Source organism: Ascaphus truei, chromosome 3 (assembly GCF_040206685.1).
Source record: "Ascaphus truei isolate aAscTru1 chromosome 3, aAscTru1.hap1, whole genome shotgun sequence".
Taxonomy (NCBI): domain Eukaryota; kingdom Metazoa; phylum Chordata; class Amphibia; order Anura; family Ascaphidae; genus Ascaphus; species Ascaphus truei.
The window spans coordinates 276,164,732-276,186,476 of record NC_134485.1 but is presented as its reverse complement, the minus strand read 5'-3'; the positions used below and the strand labels follow the sequence as shown (position 1 = coordinate 276,186,476).

General features: G+C 43.5%; 1 protein-coding gene across 4 annotated transcripts in view; it reads left to right on the top strand.

Moving 5' to 3' along the window:
* Positions 1-20,951, top strand: part of GPC6 (glypican 6) — a 1,577,578-nt gene extending 1,556,627 nt beyond the window's left edge. For all 4 annotated transcript variants that reach the window (XM_075590866.1, XM_075590865.1, XM_075590869.1 and 1 more), the window contains 2 exons: positions 4,596-4,771; positions 18,275-20,951. In XM_075590866.1, the coding sequence (XP_075446981.1) occupies positions 4,596-4,771; positions 18,275-18,477 (379 nt within the window). In that variant the 3' untranslated portion in view covers positions 18,478-20,951. The remainder of the gene's footprint in view (positions 1-4,595; positions 4,772-18,274) is intronic.
* Positions 20,952-21,745: the final 794 nt, after the last annotated feature.

Sequence of the window (21,745 nt, the reverse complement as noted above, 5' to 3'; positions counted from 1 at the left end):
TGTGGACTCCTAACTGACCTCACCTACAGGGCAGTTCCATCACAGTACCTCAAATTAATATTTAATTTTTATTAATGTACAATTAAAATAAATGAAGGATGTACTTCCTTCATTTATTTTAATTGTAGATTAATAAAAATTATATATGAATTTATTTTGTTGAGGTATGTATGGATATACATTAGTGTACACCCAAACTTTATATAGTCATTATTACATTATCTACTGTACCATATACAGGTGCGCCGACGAGTTTTCTAAAACTTGCCTTAAACTTGCCTTGGAAAATCTGGAGCTATCACCAACAAGATCCAGGTACATGATGGGTACATGCTGTAACATTTCAGTGACATTTCTGCAGAGACTAATGGCCCATCGGATTAACACAGCAGGGGTCCCTGGCAGTCCCATTCAGTTTGAAATGTCACTGAAATGTTGCAGCATGTACCCAGCATGTACCCAGCATGTACCTGGGTCTTGTTGGTGATTGCCCCAGATTTGTTTTAGAATACTCGTCGGCACTACAGTAGTTAAGTAAAAAAGTGAAAAAGTGTAAAAATGATACATTTCTCTTTATTATAACAAGATTTGCATTAGTTTTTGGTAACGCATATGAAAATATCAGTTAATAGCGCTGCCTTAATAATGCACCTTTAAGTTGGACCAATGTGCATGTGCAGTGTATTAGAGAACATGTGCCTGAGACATGAAAATCACAGCTAATAGTGCTACTACTTAAGCCCGTTATTTTTGCATCTCATTAGCTTAAAGCAAAAGAAAAGAGCACAACCTCAGCACTATACCCTAATACTGTTATATGAACGTGCGTATAATACAATAATAATGATGTTAAATCAATACATGCACAAATAATGATACTTTAAGTGAATATTGGTGTGATTAGTGACCACCTCTAAAAAAATCGAAAATCCTGCAGCCTGGAGGTCACAAGGATTGTTCAGATCCTTTGTTGGTCCTTATAGCAAAAAAATGTCCTCCTCAGCACTGTTCTTCCTGGATCGGTGCTCAGTGTAATATATAAAAAAAGAACAGAAAACGGTGTACAGTAACAAACTGTGAGCTTGTTCAATATTTTCCTTTATGTAAATACCCCGCCGATTATGCAAAAAAAATACAGTGGACAAAAACTAAAAATCAGACTGCAGTTGTTTGAAAACACCAAACAGGAGAAATGAATGTAGGGTATAGAGTATTAGAAAAGATCACCTTCAGTGTGAATAGTAAATAATTTCACCCTTTATGCAGTACACATAAATGCAAACATTATTTGTTTTTGTTTTTAAACTCCCACTGCCCCGATGTTCCAAGACAGGGATCTCCAAACTCAGTCCTCAAGGGCCTCTAACAGTCCAGCTTTTATGGATATCCCTGTTTCAGCACAAGTGGCTCAGTCAAAGACAGTCAAAGACTGAGCCACCTGTGCTGAAACAGGGATATCCATAAAAGCCGGCCTGTTGGCAGCCCTTGAGGACTGAGTTTGGAGACCCCTGTTCTATGACACAGTAACTAATTGATGGAGAGTGGATACAGTTAATAGGAAGTTGTATCAATGATGATAAGAGAGAGAGAAAAGAAAAACATAGTTCAGATCCACAAGATACTAACATTTAATAAAACACATAAAACGGACACAAGAAGTCCCACTCCCAATGTCATTCATCCTTTAAATGCGTTGTACAAAAATGAACCTGGTTGTAGGTTGCCTGTATATTATGCCCCTGAGGAAGTAAGCCATTGCATTGAAACGCATAGGGATATTGAGGGGAAGTGGGAAGTAAATAAGGTAGAATGGTCCAATAAAAGGTATCATACCTCCCACTCCCTCCTTTGTTACTACATGGAAGAAAGGACCAACATAGCTACCCACCCTTTTGTGCCTTAAAAATGTGGGTGCTTTTTTCTAATCCTCCATTTTACTTGATCAATTTAAGCAAATTGGAATTGTAACTTCCACCACTCCTACATTATTTACTGTTTCATTGCTAGTGAATATGTTAGATATTTAATTACTAAAATGATATTTCCATGCAGACCACTGTTTCTAATTTAAATATATTTACATTTAATATAGTCCAACTTATATTGTCATGTATTAGACTGACAAACTTGTTCAAACTTATTTCAGTCATTTTTGTGTTACGTTCGAAAAAGAGTAGTAATGCTGCTATAATGTTATGATGAGTTAGTGCAAAGCTAGTTTAAACCTGAGATATTTTAGAGATGAACCTTTGTCTTGTTTTTTTTTGTTTTTTCAAAAAAGTAATGGACTTTAACATTTTTAAATATTTGTATCAATGTTATTGCATATTCTTCTTCTTCAAGCTTTAATATGAAAGTGAAAATGTTAGATACATTAATGTTAGAGCTTCTATTTGTACTTTGACATATTTTCTCTTGTTCACTGTAATTTTGTAGTATTGTATATGCACTGTGCCATTTTTACTGTCTATTTTGGAGCAAAAGTCCAACTAATGGTGCACTCACGGATACAGTTGTAGACACCATGGGTGCTCAGCAAAAATCATCCCGCTGCTCGAGGAACCACCGATGATACAGGGAGAGAGATACTCTAGTGGTCTTTCAAAAATAGAAAAAGTAATGGAGTGTGAACAGCGTTTTGGTCCACTCGCTTGATTAAGGTTTTGCAAGCGGACCAAAACATAGATCACACTCTAATAAATGTTCTATTTTTTAAAGACCACTGGAGTGCCTCTCTCTCTTCACTTTCTGTGTCATCAGTGGTTCCTCAAGCAGTGGGACGACAATTTTGGAGCAAAAAAAACCTGCATGGATCGCAGCTCCTCCGTGACATTACCACGTGATATATATTGTGATTCTAGACTATACAGATATTATGCTATTGATTTAACAATAAAACACTTGTCAGATATCCTGTACTGATTATATTAAACAATATATAACTCAATATATATTAGCAAGAAAGACTGAAGTCAATGCTTGGCAATGTGTTAACCCGGGAAATTTTACCTAAAGTTTCTTTACCTAACACAGTAAATGACAATTCTATATAATCTTGATAATAGATTAAATGTTAGGCACTTCCTCTCTGAGATCTGGAAGGGGAGGGACAACCACTATTGTCTGCATGCAAACATTAGGTCACCGCCTCTTCAGTCACTCAGAGAAACGCAGGAGGGGGTCAAAATTCCCAGGATTAGCCTGTCATAGCCTGTAGCTATCAGGATTTATATGACAGGAGGCAGAGAGGCAGACTGGACCAGCCTAGCCTAGGAGATATACACACACATACATACAACTGAAAGGTTCAAACAAATTAGTGATACTATTATAGAATCACTAAAAGGCAGGTAACAGAGTTCAAAGATTTGGGCTGGAAACTGCAACAAACATATGCAAACAAGGCTGATAAAGGATTACTTAAAATGTAATAAAAATGCTGAACATTTATCATGACACTAAGTGCAACTGCCATTAATAGAGCTTTTGTAAATAGTCTACATGCTGATATAATGATAAAGGTATTTTTAACATTTTGTTTTTGTCTAAGAAATGGTAGCGCTCATCATGACAAATGCAGAACAAAATCACAGACAAGCATATTGTAATAAAAAATAATGAAATCCAATGGTTTAAATAAATGTTATCGTCATGTAGTTCAGAATCAAATGGATTTCAAGAATAACAGTGTTAACCCTTCATATGCAATTGAAAGATAAACAATGATACGTGATTATATAATAAGGAGGTTGTTATATTCTCTCTAAAATGAAAATAACAGAACCCTATAAGGAACAGCTAATTGCAAAACTTGTGTATACTTAAAACTTGATAGAAATCTAACCTCCTCACCCCAGTTAATTACATATATCGCTGTACTAGAAATGCCAACAGTTATTTATTCTCAATGTTGTTATAGCAACTAAGTGTAGGGAAAATGTTAAGCTCGTACGGGTTCTCATCCATGAACAGATGATTGTAGTAAGAACTTCAGAAAAAGTGTAACGTATTAATAAATAGGGATGGGCAAATTATTTGCTCTTGCGCTTAAATGCAATATATTCGCTGACCCATCTGAGACCGGACAAATCCGTCTTTTTTTTTTTTCCAGTGTGTGTTTGCGCAAAGTATTCACCTTTTCCGTGAAGAATTCAACAATTTTTTGTAAATATTCATCAAATCGAAGAAGGAAAAGAATCGTTTTTTTTAAAGCGAAAAACAAGAGAAATTACAGTTATCAGATTCCCATGCTATCGCACTGCTTTGTATTTGAAAAACACAACATTTAATAGCGCAAGTTTTAAAATGTTTACAACAATTTATTGAATTCTTTGCGAACCAAACATGGACACATTTGCGTATATCTCTAATAATATACAGCAAAAAATATAGCCAAGATGAAAGGCCATATAACCTAAAAGGTGCTAAGCCATAAGCAACGTATGTGTGGGAAGACATATCTGCAATAGAGAGTGCTCTGCGGGGCCTTGTTTTTAGAAATCCTTCAAATACAGTAATAAGTCCAATATAACATACATTCTTTTTTTCCCTGTAAATTTAAGTTTCTTGAAAGTAACTCAAGTTTTTCTTCCCAGGTATCTGCCTGAAATTATGAATGATGGGTTGACAAATCAGATCAATAATCCTGAGGTGGACGTTGACATCACAAGGCCAGACACATTTGTAAGGCAGCAAATTATGACACTTCGAGTGATGACAAACAAACTGAAGAATGCTTACAATGGGAATGATGTAAATTTTCAGGACACAAGTAAGACACTTGCATAAACAATAAACTGTCGTCTAAGTGTTATTTGGCTTCTAAATGTGTTATTCGAAGTCGGATCCAAATGTATTTTTCAGATATACCGTACTTCAAATGCAAGCAATCAGTTCATGCTGTTTAAAAAAAAAAGTGATAAGGCACATGAAACACCTAAAACATTTGCAAATATATACATGTACAGCTTAACCCCGTTATAGCGCGACCCGTTATAACGCGAATCCGCATATAACGCAGTTTTCACATGGCTCCCGTTTAAAAAAATAAATAAAATTTAAATATTTATTTACATTTTTCTGCACACTGCACACTGCACACACTCTCACTGCACACTGCACACACCCCCAGCACTCACTACACACTGCACACACTCTCACTGCACACTCTCACTGCACACACTGCACACACTCCCAGCACTCACTGCACACTGCTCACACTCTCACAGCACACTGCACACTGCACACACTCTCACTGCACACTGCACACACTCTCACTGCACACACTCACTGCACACACTCCCAGCACTCACTGCACACTGCACACACTCTCACTGCAGACTGCACACTGTCACTGCACACTGCACACACTGCACACACTGCACACACTCCCAGCACTCACTGCACACTGCTCACACTCTCACTGCACACTGCACACACTCACTGCACACTGCACACTGCACACACTCCCAGCACACACTCTCACTGCACACTGCACACACTCCCAGCACTCACTACACACTGCACACACTCTCACTGCACACTGCACACTCTCACTGCACACACTGCACACACTCCCAGCACTCACTGCACACTGCTCACTGCACACACTCTCACTGCACACTGCACACACTCTCACTGCACACTGCACACACTCTCACTGCACACACTCCCAGCACTCACTGCACACTGCACACACTCTCACTGCAGACTGCACACTCTCACTGCACACACTGCACACACTGCACACTGCACACACTGCACACACTGCACACACTCCCAGCACTCACTGCACACTGCTCACACTCTCACTGCACACTGCACACTGCACACACTCTCACTGCACACTGCACACTGCACACACTCCCAGCACTCACTACACACTGCACACACTCTCACTGCACACTGCACACTCTCACTGCGCACACTGCACACACTCCCAGCACTCACTGCACACTGCTCACACTCTCACAGCACACTGCACACTGCACACACTCTCACTGCACACTGCACACACTCTCACTGCACACTGCACACACTCTCACTGCACACACTCCCAGCACTCACTGCACACTGCACACACTCTCACTGCAGACTGCACACTCTCACTGCACACTGCACACACTGCACACACTGCACAATGTACACACTCCCAGCACTCACTGCACACTGCTCACACTCTCACTGCACACTGCACACACTCACTGCACACTGCACACACTCCCAGCACACACACTCACTGCACACTGCACACACTCCCAGCACTCACTGCACACTGCTCACAGCACACACTCACAGCACACTCTCACAGCACACAGCACACAGCACACAGCACACAGCACTCACAGCACTCACAACACACTCTCACAGCACTCACTGCACACTGCTCACAGCACACAGCACTCTCTCACAGCACTCACAGCACTCACAGCACACTCTCACAGCACACTCTCACAGCACACTGCACAGCACACCACACTCACACCACACCTCCCACTCCCTACCTTTGGTGTCCGCTGCTGAGATCGGAGCGGAGCTTGCATCAGGAGGAGGGGGGGGTGTCGGGAGGAGGGGGGTGTCGGGATGAGTGGGGGGTGTTGGGAGGAGGGGGGTGTCGGGAGGTGGGTGATGTGGATGCCGGTAGGGGGGGTGAGTGAGGAGCAGGCTGGGACTCGGAGGGCCGCGTGGGCTAGGCCCAAAACTGATTATGCCGCAGAGGGCCGGTAAGTGTGGGGGCCTCGGGGGGGAGGAAGTGGATGCCGGTGGAGGGGGATGGATGCTGGTGGTGGGAGGTAAGGAGTAGGTTGCGGCTGGACTCGGAGGGCCGCTGCTGGGCGATGTGTACGGCTTCCGGTCACCTCTTTCTTCCTTCCTTCCTTCCCTCCTTACTCCCTCCCAATCGGGCGCGCAGCGGCCATTTTTATTTTTTTTAATTAGCGCGACCCCGGTTCTAGGGCGGTCGGATCGGGTGGCCCCCGAGGACCGCGCTATAACGGGGTTGAGCTGTCTATCTTTAACCTTTGTTGGCTGTAATGCATCAGAGCTTCCAATGCTCGTCATTTATAGTCAACTAGATAGTCAATAATACGGATATATTGAGGAAACTATGTTCATCAAGCTCAACCTGGTTTTGAAATAATTCTCCAAATCTGTTTTTCAGAGTAATATATACAATATGAAGGGTCAATCACCAATATCAAATGAACACCTTTCTGCAAGTAGATAGTTTGATTGTCTGGGTGTGTAAATGTATACACAGTAGTCAAGAATAGTAATAAAATAGAAACACTTAGAACCATATAGACCATCGGTAGGTAATATTATATATTTCAAGGGCTGTATATGCAGCCCTTGGGCCTTCAACAGGGGCACACATTACCCATATATATCTACAGTTTATTACAGTCAGAAGTGACGTTACAGCTCTGGGTAGGACAGTCTCCTTGCTATCAACTATTTACTGAGTATTTACTTCCTGTTCTCACTTTATTTACTGTACACTGTACGTTGGAGGGTTTTTGTCACTTTTTGACCCACCATAACTTATATTAGGGGTGAGCAATCTTTTTATGCCGACCCCCCCCTTTTTATCCATGAAATTTCTCGGGCCCCCCCTGCCTGATTTAATCAAAATCACATGAAAAAAACCTTTATTAAACGTATACAATGTAAATACAAATATGTTTAAGGCCGCGCATATAGTGCCCGCGACGGCACCCGTCGCTGCTAGCGAAAGTTGTATTTTGCTTTGTGGCGGCGGCGTGGTCGACCAGGCCATTGATTGGTTCAGGGGCTGTCACATGAGGTGACAGCCCCTGAAAAAATCAAATATTGCCGGCTTCAAAAAAATCGCGTTGCCACGTCACGCTTACTATAAGCGCACGTGGCGGCAACAATGCATTTGTTTTCGGGCGACGTCGCGTCGCCAGCACTATAAGTGCAGCCTAAATACTTACATACTTCAACAGCTCGCTCTTGCAAAATTAGGCTGCATCCACGCTGCCGCTGAGAGCGGTGACATCACCAACTCTCCAAGCATGAGCACAGGGTGTCCTGCATAATTTTGCAAGCACGAACGGGGAAGTGTTTACACTTTCTTTTTTATTATTTCTTTACATTCATAGTATGATTGATATACTGTAGTGGCAGCCTACCCTCTCACTTGCAGAGGATCGCAGTGAAGCAGGCTGCCAGCGGAGAAGAGCAGGAACACAGCGTTATTGTAGGGCAGACACAGGAAGGAGGGGCGTTTGACATCACAGCGCTTGGGCGTGCTCCTCCCCCATACCTCTAAATCATGTGGCCGCCACCTGCACTATTCTGTTTGGCCGCCCGCGCGTGCACATCTTTATATATATATATATATATATATATATATATACATACACATACGTACATTCACACGCACATATATACACACTGTGACAGAAAACAGGGGATGGTAATAAATTCCATATATAGGGCTCCCAGGATACTGAACAGTTTCTATCCTGTTTGGCCTGGGAGTGCAGCCTCATAATACATGCACTCCATCCCACAGTTTGGCAAGCGCTGGAACTGAGGGATGAGGGATCCAGACCAGAGCTTGTCTGCTGCCTGATTTCTGTCACCTGTCATGCTAATTAGAAATCAGGTATGTAAGACTGATTTCCTGTTTCCTCTGCCCTCTCCCCAAGAGCCTGGAGACAGGAAGGCTGCTGGAAGCAGAGAGGGGAAAAGCCTCTCCCCAAACAGGTTAAATGATTCTGTTCCTTTTTGTCTAAAACTGAAAAGTACCTTGTTTTGTTGTTGGAAGTGGAAAAGCCACTTCCACCCTGAGTTAGGGAAAATCTAAGTTAAGTTATCGCTCAGGTGAGCAGCTTTTTGTTTTGATGTGTTTCTGTTGTATGCACTGTGGCAGTCTCAGTGCCTGGGACTGAATAAACCAGGCATAGCCTGTTTAAAGGAACAGCATGCGACGCCTCATCATTTAACCTACCCTAAAAGACCGTGTTCTAACAGTCCCGGACAAACGACGGAGCCCCGGAGTAAGCTGTTTGTCACATATGGTGGAGAATGCGGGCAGAACACTAAAAGGTCTGCGGGTTAAAGAACTTTGAAAAAAAAAAAAAATTCTCTCCAAACAAGATGAAAGACGCGAATGAAACCCAGCAACAGCTGTTAATAAACCAGCAACAGACGAATGCAGCCCTGCAAGAGGCTAATGCAAACCAGCAACAGACGAATGCAGCCCTGCAAAAGGCGAGTGCAATCCAGCAACAGCTGTTAATAGCCCAGCAAGAGACTAATGCAAACCAGCAACAGACGAATGCAGCCCTGCAAGAGGCGAATGCAAACCAGCAAGAGACAAACCGCTTGCTGAGAGAGGAGCAACAACGGTTCGCTCAGGGCTTACAGCAGGAACTCGAGATCCTGAGGGGGACTATCAGTAACCTTCCACTGGCAGAGGCAGCCCCAGTCCCGAAAAAGATCAGGGCAAGCCACTACCTTAAGAAGATGGGGCCCTTGGATGATGTGGAAACCTATCTTCTCACGTTTGAACGCACGGCACAGAGAGAGGGATGGCCAGAAGCTGAGCGGGCCAGTCTAATCTCACCCTTCCTAAGCGGCAAATCCCAGAAGGCTTACTTTGATTTAGAGCCAGCCGAAGCTAACGTCTGCAAAATTGAAGTTCGAGATCCTCGCCCGCCTCGGCGTAACCACGGCTGTTCGTGCCCAAAGGTTCCACACATGGTCCTTCACGATGGATAAAGCCACCCGAAGCCAGATGTATGACCTCATCCACCTCGCTCGGAAGTGGCTGCAACCCGAGATCAACTCAGCAAGCCGCATCGTGGAACGGTTGGTCATGGACCAGTTCGTGAGGAAACTTCCCTCTGCCCTACGCCGTTGGGTCAGTCACAGTGACCCCCACAATGCAGACGAGCTTGTGGCCCTCGTAGAAAGGTACAATGCAGCAGAAGAGCACCCGCAACCCATACTCGTGGAGCAACCCCACTAGGTTCCAGGACTCTTCCAGAGATGGTAAAAGGGTATCAGGGTTAAGGGGGGCTGAAGAGCGATGACCGCCTTCACACAGCACCAGCAACAGTGGCTCTCACACTAAGGGCAACAGCCAACATGGGGAGCCGAAAAAAGGCTCTAAGTGGGATACAGACTATGTACCTAAATGTGTAAATTGTTATGAGAGGGGCCACACCGCAAAAGTCTGCCCACTAAATGCTGAACCCAGGCAATGCAACAGCGTTGAACCTTATTCGCTGTGGTCCCAATGTATGGGCCCTAGCCCAGAGAACCCCTTGAATAACCATCTGTGGGCATTTGTAAAGGTTAATGGTAAGAGGGTTCGGGCACTTCTTGACTCTGGGAGCATGGCCACACTAGTGTCCGAATACCTGTTGCCCATTAAGAAGAAACAGGTAAACAGTTCACAAAGAGTGGCAATTTGTTGTATACATGGGGATAATCATGAATATTCCACTGTTGATGGTTTTTTGAAACAGAGTTTGGTTCTTTAGATTTCAAAGTGGGTATTGTACCCAAACTGGCACATGATGTGTTAATAGGGACCGACTTTCCCCATTTTCTAAAAATGTGGTCCTCCTCTCAGAATAGCGCCCAGAGTTCAATAGCGGACCATAATGAAGTAACAGAAGAAACAAATCCTTTCCCTTTTTCAGAAATAGAGGTTGACGAGGGCCCAAATAAGAAGGGGGAAAAGGAGGAGTGCTGTAAAATTCCCTTCCCCATGGCTACCTTGGTAGGGAATACCCCAAATCAAGATGTTGAACAGGCACTTACCACCCCAGAACAGGATAAGACCCTCGCTGACCTAGAGGTCAGTCCTGGGAGTTTTAAGAAGGCCCAGTGGGAAGACCCCACATTAGCAGTAGCAAGGGGGAATATACGGGACCAGAATAGTACTCCTGGCCAACCAGATAGGTCACTTGCCTACCCCTACATCAAGGTAGAGAATGACCTAGTATATCGGGTTGATAAAAGGAAATCAGTTACAACTAAACAATTGTTGGTACCACGGACATTCCGTAATGTAGTATTACACCTCGCACATAGTCACCCATTGGGGGGACACCTAGTGGTGGAAAAGACAAAAGAAAAGGTTCTCCGAAGCTTCTATTGGCCTGGGGTTCTGGCAGAAATTACAAATTATTGCTCCTCATGCCCAGAATGTCAGATCACGTTCAAAGCGTACCGTAGCCCATTGGTACCCCTTCCCATAATAGAGGTGCCATTTGACCGGATTGCTATGGATCTAGTAGGACCCCTAATAAAGTCCACTAGGGGACATCAGCATATATTGGTAATATTAGATTATGCCACCCGATATCCGGTGGCAGTTCCCCTACGTAGCACCTCTGCTAAAAACATAGCAAAAGAGTTAATAGTCCTGTTTTCCCGGGTCGGAATTCCTAAAGAGATCTTATCTGACCAAGGAACACCATTTATGTCCCAAGTAACAAAAGAGTTATGTAAACTCCTAAAAATCAAGCATCTCAGAACCTCAGTCTATCATCCACAAACAGATGGTTTAGTGGAACGGTTCAATAAAACCTTAAAGAGCATGTTACGCCGGGCGGTCGATAAGGATGGGAAAAACTGGGATTGTTTGTTACCATACCTGTTATTTGCCATTAGGGAAGTTCCCCAATCATCCACAGGCTTCTCCCCATTTGAACTATTGTATGGCCGACACCCAAGGGGCTTACTGGATATAGCCAAAGAGACTTGGGAACACGAGGTTACTCCTTACAGAAGTGTAATAGAGCATGTTGCCCAGATGCAGGACCGCGTAGCTGCAGTCCTACCTATAGTGAGGGAACACATGGAAAAAGCTCAAATAGCACAGAGGAATACGTATAATAAGGGTGCTAGGGTCAGAATTTTTTTTCCAGGCGATAGGGTGCTAGTTCTGGTTCCCACCGTAGAGAGTAAATTCCTTGCTAAGTGGCATGGGCCATATGAGGTCTTGGAAAGAGTGGGAGAAGTAAATTATAAGGTGAGACAGCCAGGCAGGAGGAAACCTTAGCAAATTTACCATACAAACCTACTTAAGCCCTGGAAAGATAGAGAGGTCTTGTTAACCCTAGTACCCCCAGGTCAGTCAGAGAATCGAGAAACTGACCCAGAGGTTAGCATAGCTGAAACCCTGTCCGTTCATCAGAAACGAGAGGTTCAGAATTTAGTGAGAAGAAACAAAGAAGTCTTCTCTACGCAGCCAGGTAGAACTAGCGTAATTGAACATGACCTAGTCTCTGAACCGGGGGTCCGAGTTAACCTTAAACCGTACCGAATCCCAGAGGCCAAAAGAGAGGCTATAAGTTTAGAGGTTAAAAAAATGCTAAAACTAGGCGTAATTGAGGAATCCCAAAGTGGGTGGAACAGCCCTATAGTCTTAGTCCCAAAGCCAGATGGTACAACAAGGTTTTGTAATGACTACCGGAAACTAAACGCGGTGTCAAAATTTGATACTTATCCTATGCCCAGGGTAGATGAACTTGTAGAGAGACTGGGCAAAGCCAGATATCTCACAACCCTAGACCTAACAAAAGGGTACTGGCAGGTTCCCCTCACAGAAAGGGCAAAAGAAAAGACAGCCTTCTCAACCCCAGACGGCCTCTTTCAGTATAGGGTGCTGCCTTTTGGCTTACATGGAGCTCCCGCCACATTCCAAAGAATGATGGATAAAATTTTAAAACCACATGCTCGGTATGCTGCCGCCTACCTGGAGGATGTGGTAATCCATAGTGAAGATTGGCAATACCACCTTCCAAAGGTCCAAGCTGTGCTCGACGCAGTTCGGTCTGCTGGACTAACTGCTAACCCCGCTAAATGCACTATTGGTCTGGAGGAGGCCAAGTATCTGGGGTATTCTTTTGGCAGAGGTTTACTCAAACCCCAAACACTCAAAGTAGAGGCGATACAAAATTGGCCAAGGCCAGTTACAAAAAAAACAAGTAAGGACCTTTTTGGGGTTAATTGGGAAGGTTTATTTCCAATTTTGCAACTAAGGCAACCCCACTAACCGACCTCACAAAAGCAAGAGGACCGCTAATGGTAAAGTGGTCCCCCGAAACCGAACAGGCCTTTAGAAGCCTGAAAGAAGCTCTCTGTGCCCAACCAGTGTTGGTCACACCTGACTTCTCCAAAGAGTTCGTAGTCCAAACCGACGCATCTGAGGTAGGCCTGGGGGCGGTACTCTCCCAGGAGTCTCAAGGTGAGGAGCACCCCATCCTTTATTTAAGTAGGAAACTAAATCCCCAGGAGAAAAATTACTCCATAGTCGAGAAAGAGTGTCTTGCAATAAAGTGGGCTGTAGAGATGCTCAAATACTACCTATTGGGGAGAAAATTCCGGTTTGTCACAGATCATGCACCCCTTACCTGGATGTGTCAAAACAGAGAAAAGAATGCTAGAGTGACCAGGTGGTTCCTAAGCCTACAACCCTTTAAATTTTCTGTGGAACACAGGTCAGGGCACAAACATGGCAAGGCTGACGGGTTGTCAAGGATACACTCCCTAATATCCATGGTCGCTCATCCCTCGAGGTCTGAGCTGGGGGGGAGTATATGTGACAGAAACCAGGGGATAGTAATAAATTCCATATATAGGGCTCCCAGGATACTGAGCAGTTTCTATCCTGTTTGGCCTGGGAGTGCAGCCTTATAATACATGCACTCCATCCCACAGTTTGGCAAGCGCTGGAACTGAGGGATGAGGGATCCAGACCAGAGCTTGTCTGCTTCCTGATTTCTGTCACCTGTCATGCTAATTAGTAATCAGGTATGTAAGACTGATTTCCTGTTTCCTCTGCCCTCTCCCCAAGAGCCTGGAGACAGGAAGGCTGCTGGAAGCAGAGAGGGGAAAAGCCTCTCCCCAAACAGGTTAAATGATTCTGTTCCTTTTTGTCTAAAACTGAAAAGTACCTTGTTTTGTTGTTGGAAGTGGAAAAGCCACTTCCACCCTGAGTTAGGGAAAATCTAAGTGAAGTTATCGCTCAGGTGAGCAACTGTTTGTTTTGATGTGTTTCTGTTGTATGCACTGTGGCAGTCTCAGTGCCTGGGACTGAATAAACCAGGCATAGCCTGTTTAAAGGAACAGCACGTGACGCCTCATCATTTAACCTACCCTAAAAGACCGTGTTCTAACAGTCCCGGACAAACGACGGAGCCCCGGAGTAAGCTGTTTGTCACAACACGCACATACACACACACACACACACACACACACACACACACACACACACACACATATATATATATATATATATATATATATATATATATGTGTGTGTGTGTGTGTATGTATATATGTGTATATATGTGTATATATATATATATATATATATATATATACACACACACACACACACACCTGGTGGGTGGGGGGAGGGAGTAACTAAGCCTGCTCAGGTCCCCCCATGTGCTGCTGAAAACGGGCGGGTAACAGACAGGAGGAGGAGGGCTTGCCTGTGTGCAGGGAAGGTCCCGCAGTAAGGCCCCGCCCCCTCTGCAGGCAGACACACCAGAGAACTGGAAGCAGCCTCAGCACAGAGCTTCTGGCCGCCCGTGCTTAGCTCTGCCCACCCCCAGGTTTCCCCGCACGCAGCCTGCGCCCCCCCTACATAATCTTGCACCCCCCAACGGGGCGTGCCCCCCAGTTTGCGCACCGCTGACTTATATAATGGTTAGTACGGTGCAAATGTACAAATGCAGTTTTCCTGTATTTGTGCATTCCTGCTTCTTATACAACTTTATTTTACTTGCTACAGTATGTAACTGCCCTGTGCCAATAGATCTAATTGACAGCAACTGCAACCCTGAAAGCCCCAAACTCTACATGTACATACAAGTATACTGTAGTTGCATAGTATGAAGTTGAAAAACAGAACATTTTTATAGAGCTCAACCTATGTTAAATCTAATTGTTTGATATATATATAGATCCAATATTTATAGATATGCTGTCTCTTTTCTAATGTAAACAATCCTAATATGGATAGTCTTTCCTCATAAGATAGACTTTCCACCCCCCTTATTCATTTGGTGGCTTTTTGCACTTTTTCTAGTTTCGTATTTTTTGTCAACTAGAGTTTCCCAAAACGGTACTCCGAATTCAAGGTGTGGTCTTACTATGGACAGTGGTACCATTGTTCTCTCTTCCCTTCCAATATTTGGATTCAGAAAGGAATTTATTTTTCCCCTTATGAAATAGCATTAGATTATATGTCACTGGGGTTTTTTGTTTGCCTTCCTCTGGATCAATATACTGTAAGAATGGATAGGATAAAGTATCTGTTGCCTAAATTTAGCACAGGTTGAACTTGATGGTCGTATGTCTTTTTTCAACCTCATCTACTAGGTAACTGTAGCCCCCTCTGGTACCCCATTACCTTGTTGCGGCTGCGGGAATGGGGGGAGGTTGCAGAGGTTGCGGAGGCACGCGGGTGCCACTGGCAAGGTGTGCGGACACCCAGCAAGTGCCAGGTTGAGCGGGGAAGCTGCGGACAACGGTCAGAGGGGCAAATGGGTCGCCGGGGCTCCGCGGGAGTGCAAATCGGAGAGTGCATCTTGGATGTTCTTGCGCATGTGCGAGACCCAGCGTATGCACAGAGGGGCAAAGTTGCGGCAGCCATTAGGTACAGGCCCCACAGAGGGACTACAAATCCCAGCAGCCTCTAGGGCTGCTCCTCATGTGGGTGGAGACAGCCAATAGGGCTGCAAAGATCTCGGCAGGCAAGAGATACTTTTGGCGCGCTTGAGGGAGACCACGCAGTCGGAGAAGGGATGCAGAGGGGTAAGATTATGTCTGGGTGCAGGTGGCATCCCAGACTAGGCCATATACCCCCCTTAAGCCCCAGATAGGCCCTGATTCACAGTAGGTTGTGGCTGCTACAGGGAAAGCCCATAGCTAGGGACATTTCCCCAGTTGCTGCTGATAGTCAGAGTACAGAACCGGTGAGACACCATGCGGTGATTGCAGCCTGTGGTCTGGGACAACGACGGGACCAGACCACAGTTGCAGTAATAGACTTTCAAAGGTGAGACCCACGCAGAGGCAGACGCCTTTGCGGACAACGATGTTGCTGGATCAGCGGATCCCTGATTGTTATTCGGCAGCACCTGGGTACCGAAGTATCCGTGCAGGTACCTCACCTAAGTGCACCAACAATACCCGGGGTAGCTCTACTCTATACACTTTTGGGTGGGCCCGGACATTGGGAAAGGACATCAGGGTATTGGTGCCAAGCACCCTTTGTACTTTGAGGGACACTCACTGTGTGTATTGGGGGTTGTATATGTTATATACTGTGTGGTACAGGCTGCCAATATATATATAATATATATATATTCAGTAAAACCCGTTGTTATATACATGATTGTGTGTATACTGTTAGTATTGGTTCCTGTGGGAGGATAATCTGATTGCGCTGGGATCCCTCACAGGTGGAGACGCTGCACCAAGGCGACCAAGCGACACCCCAGGCTCTCAGAGGCGGAGGCTCAGGCCTTCTGGTAGCCAAACAGGTAACAGCAGTACTGGTGTTCCTTTAGTACGGGGAAAAGGGGCTATATAACTATGTAACTATATGCCCCACTTTATGCATGATAATGTAGCGCAGTTTCTGTGGCTCACAGGAGGCCTGAACCACTGCTTCTGGGAGCCTGGGGTGTACCTGATCCGTCTGGTGACAGCGCCTCCACCTATGAGGGATCCTAGCTATACTGGATAACCCCATCACAGGACAATATACCCAGTAACACACACCAGAATATGGTATAACGGTATTTACTAGGCACAGACTTAGAACACACATATAATATGCAACAACACCTTATAATACGTATATTTATATACCCACACAGTATTCCCACAGTACTTGCATGCAGTGGCACCAGTGTCCCAGTGTCCAGCCCACGGTAAGCACTCCCACCCCAAGTGTGTGACAGCGCTGCCCACAGTAGAATGTTGGTGCACTTGAAGATAGGGTATACCTGCCGTGCAGATTGAAGACACAGATCCGTCCGGGATGGCGTCCACCTCCACGTGGGTGGTATCCAGCTGGAGGGTCCCATGGTAATAGTCTCTCTCTGTGGGGTGATCTGGTCCCAAACCACCAGATGCCAGGTTGCTGCTGTGTCCTGGCTGTGTCCCTCACGCTTGGTACTACTGGGACAGTGTCCCTATTTTCTGGGCCTATCCCTGCAGAAGCCACAAGCTCAAAGGGGAATCGGGGCCTAAGGGGGTCTCTGGCGTAGTGCAGGGGTCACAGACACCCTGCACACACCCTCACCATTCCATGTCCTAGCTCCAACTGGCATCATCTCAGCACGCCAAATGTATCTATATTAGTGAGCAGGGGATTGCTGCATCCCTATTGGCTGTTCTGGGTCATGTGGTGTGCAGCTGCTGGGAATTGTAGTCCCCGCGGAGCCTATTCCCTATTGGCCACTGCTATGCCTAAGCTACTGTGCATGCTTGTGCCTGTAATGGCCACTGCGACCTTTCCTGGGGCTGCGCATGCGCGAGAATAGAACTGCGCATGTGCAAGAAAAAAATGGTGACGCCCTGTGTGTTCAGGCCGCGCGGACCAACCAGAGCATCTTAGCGCTCCCTACACCACTGACCACACTCACTGCAGCCCCCTGCCCTATGGCGGTCTGTCCGCAACCTCTGGCGGCACCCGCACCGACCGCAGCTGCAGCGGAAGTAAGTGGGAGGGGTCAAGGGGACTCAGAGGGGGACCTGGCCACAATAATATCCAAAATCTTTGTAAAGTTAAAAGCTCTACATGGCCTTAAGTTTGAGGTAACAGCTGTCATCCAAACTACTGCTGCATCGGTTTTATTGGCAGCAATGAGAAGATCAATAGACATGGCAATATTTGTAAATTCCCAATTATTCCTGTTCCACAACTTTAAAGACTTTAATCTTTCCAACCTTTTATGATTGAAAGGAGCAACATTTACAGTAAATCTGTTCAGACAGCCCAATGTAACCAAAGCTGTCAGGCAAGTGCCAAATCCTCATGAACATAGCTGTTCTTTGTTGTGAATAGTTGTAGAATAGTAATGTACTGTCTTACTCTTATAAGTTCTCTTTTGGCAATTTATGTGAAACTAGTATTTAATATCATAATTTAGTGGGGGGGGTGCAAATATAGTACCAAAAATGGGGTGCACCTGTTTTTCATTTCTTCTAGGTACTTAATTACATCTGTCATCTATTCTCTTTCTTTATTTACCTTTAATCCCAGGTGAAGAAACAAGTGGCTCGGGAAGTGGAAGTGGTTGCACTGATGAGATTTGCCCCACTGAGTTTGAGTTCATCTCCACTGAAGATCCACCTTTTGACTCAGACAGGAGGGAGCTGGACTTATCTGCAGCGACCCGGAATAGCCAATCACTTCTTACACTGTTCATATGTATGATCCTGGTACTGCAGAGACAATGGAGATAATCTAGGAACACTCTGGCGAGAAAAAAAAACTGTTTTAGTTATAAGAATAGCCAATTTTCTTCTTTTCTTACACTATTGGGTGAGAGACCATTTCCCCAAACACTGACAATTTTCTTCATAAATCTGCTTTCTTTCCTTTCTTTTCTCCCACAAAGATCTGGGGACAAACTGAACCGCTTGCTGTTTCCTTTTGGAATATTTGGAGAGAAATTCTTGTTTAGATATCTTACCTATGGGGGACTTTGCGATCGTACACTTGCTCTGTATGCTGCAAAAGTAAAGTGATCTCAAAGTATCCTCTGCTTTTATTAAAAAGAAAAAGTAAAAACGTTAAAAATAAACACACCTTTATAAAGTATCAGGCCAAAAAATTAGCTAAAAACATCAAAGCTTTTTTGACAGCCAAAATACAAAATATGGGTTCACAATTCAGATCATCAAAGAGCAACTTATTATCCAACTAATTTAGCACAAATTATGGCATTAGAAGTTCAGGCACACACAAAGAACATGCAGCAAAACCAATGCAAAGAAAAAGAAAATCAACTTTAGAGACTACACAAAAATAAAAATATCACAAAAGTGAAACATGCTTCTACTGTTTTTGCAAGGCAGTGTCTAAGTACGACTGACCTTGGGTATATGCTTTGAGTTCTAGTTTAGAAGATCGTATTTCCTCAATCAAGGACATTATATTTCATGTGGTCAGTAGGTTTTGATTACCTGCCGATGTTTTAAAGCCCAAACTAACATAAATGATGAGAAAGTAATAGCTTGTGTTGAGTTAGCATGATTTAAGTTTAGACAATAATTTTGTTATTTAAAGCATCAATCCATCCTCAGTTACAAAGGATTAAACAGCATAAGAAAGAGCAGGTAGCTTTATAGGAATTGTGCAGTTCATTCCCTGCAATGTTTCTACCTGCGTTTGCAACACATTTCTTTACAACCTTAACTATGCTTATGTTTCTTTAGTATCAAGCCAACGGGCAGTGACCTACAAGTCACATGCTTCTGTAAAGCAATGATGCTGTGCTGAAGGAGCTTCGATCCTATAAGTGTTTACAACAACTCTGTAAATGCTGAACATAATTTCTGCACTATTCATGCAAAAAATTAAAAGCAAACTGGATGGTTGCTGCTTTAAGAAAATTTTAAATGCTGTTTGTTTTTTAACATTATTGTACATGTAATTATTTGCAATGGTTTTTTTGGTAATAATGCAAAACACCTAGACCACTTTTGAATGAAAATTAGATTGAGTATCTTTTCACTTTTATCTAAAGTTTTAATATTTGTTTGTACTAAAATGCTTATCATACTACCAAATGACCAGTGAGAAAAACGTGATTAAATGATTGGGCGTATCTTACATGAACATACATTCTTTGCATCATTTAGTTGCTAAACCACAAAGGCGCTCCATTAAGAAAACAAATATATAAATATATTATGATTACTGATATTGACATTTCTTTTACTTTTTTTAGTATTAGTATTATCATCTATTTTTATAGATATATAAATATATGTATATGAATATCACAGATTTTAACTTCTTAATTACAAGATCAGGGTTGACACCTCTTTTTAAGCAGATTGTTGAGTCAACCTGCTTATTTCATTTTTGTGCTACATTGAAAAGACACAGTCCAGTGCTCTGATATAATAGACAATGAACAAGAAGGAAAAAATGGGATTTGTGACATATCAAACATCTTCAAATGTGTTTGTACTGAAGAGTCACTGCCAGACAGATGAGTGAGAGGTATCAATCTTGTTTTCTTGTCCATCTGTGATGGCAAAAGCGCATGCATACACATATGGAATATATCACATTTGATTGATTAATGACTTTGGTGCTAGAGGGACTTGCAATGGACTTAAGTGTAAGACATTACAAACTCCTCCAACAGCAAAATAGAAATGTGACAACACTACAAATAGGAGAGGCGTGAAATGGACCTAACAATGTACTTTTTGGATATTTATAGTAGAATGGAATGCTTTTTCAATTCTAATGCTATATGTTCTCCAATTACTGGAATTACTAACAAGTTTCTCTTTATACTCAATACTTTATGGCAAAAGCGTCACTGGAAACAAAATATCTAGGTATTCGGCTTTTTTGGGCTGATGGTTCAGTCACCCTATTGACAATTAAGATATATAAATAACATACACTTGTTTTCATGGCATTTTCAGAATTCTAGATGAATCCAGCCCAATTAACACCAATCGTAGTACTATGTAAGCATACTAAAGCACTTCTAATAAAAAAAGGTATTTGCAAATAATTATCAATCTGTTATTCCTTATATCTGTAGAATGTTTTGATAGAATAAGTTATTGAAACTTTGAAGATAACTTCTATAGAAAATCAAGCATACGTCATCAGGGCAGGCACGTTCATGTGAGTGCTCCCTAGCTGCGATTATGTGATCACGACGTTGCGGAGGGGCTTTGACACTCTATGCCGGGGGTGGGCAACTCCAATCCTTTAGGGCCACCAACTGGTCAGGTTTTCTGGATATCCCTGCTCCAGAACAGGTGGCTCAATCAGTTGCCCACCCCAGCTACAGTATGTGCTCTCTAAGGGTCTACCTGCAGTGCAAAACACAAAGAGAGACGGCTGTACAAATCTTTTTACTTTTACTTTGTTTATTACAGATAATACATTATCAAGACAGTTCTTTGCCCAGATTATAAGAGAAACAATAAATAACTAATAATAATGGCCCTGCTTTTTAATAATGGAATCAATTCGATGTCCCCTGTGTCATTGGATAAAATTGTATTTTCAGTGTATAATAAGAAATGTCACAATCAACGCACCTCAAAGTAATTAAAACTGAATAGTAGTAGATTTGATGTACATCCGGCTTAATGCTACTTGGCAGTAACCGTCATTTACATGAGATGTCACCATTCGGGAATCACTGCTCCTTCTGTCGGTTTACAGCTTCTGCTGGCTTTCATCCTGGTAACTCCTGATTTAATTACATTCAGAAAATGAAAGTTTACCTCTTTGCTTATAAGCAGTGGTTGAGTGAAAACATATCAGCGAGTTTAAACTTCAAAAAACATGAGTAGGGTCATTCATGGGCTGTCTTTTTGTTGTATTACATGCTCGTGTGGCGCATGGATTCTTCTTAATTAATAAGATCTCATTTGCTAGAGAGCACCTATTAGCAAAGGGTCCTCAAAGCAGCAATCCCCCCAAACTGTTTTTCTTTTTTAAAGATTACATGAACCCGGAGCTCATCCA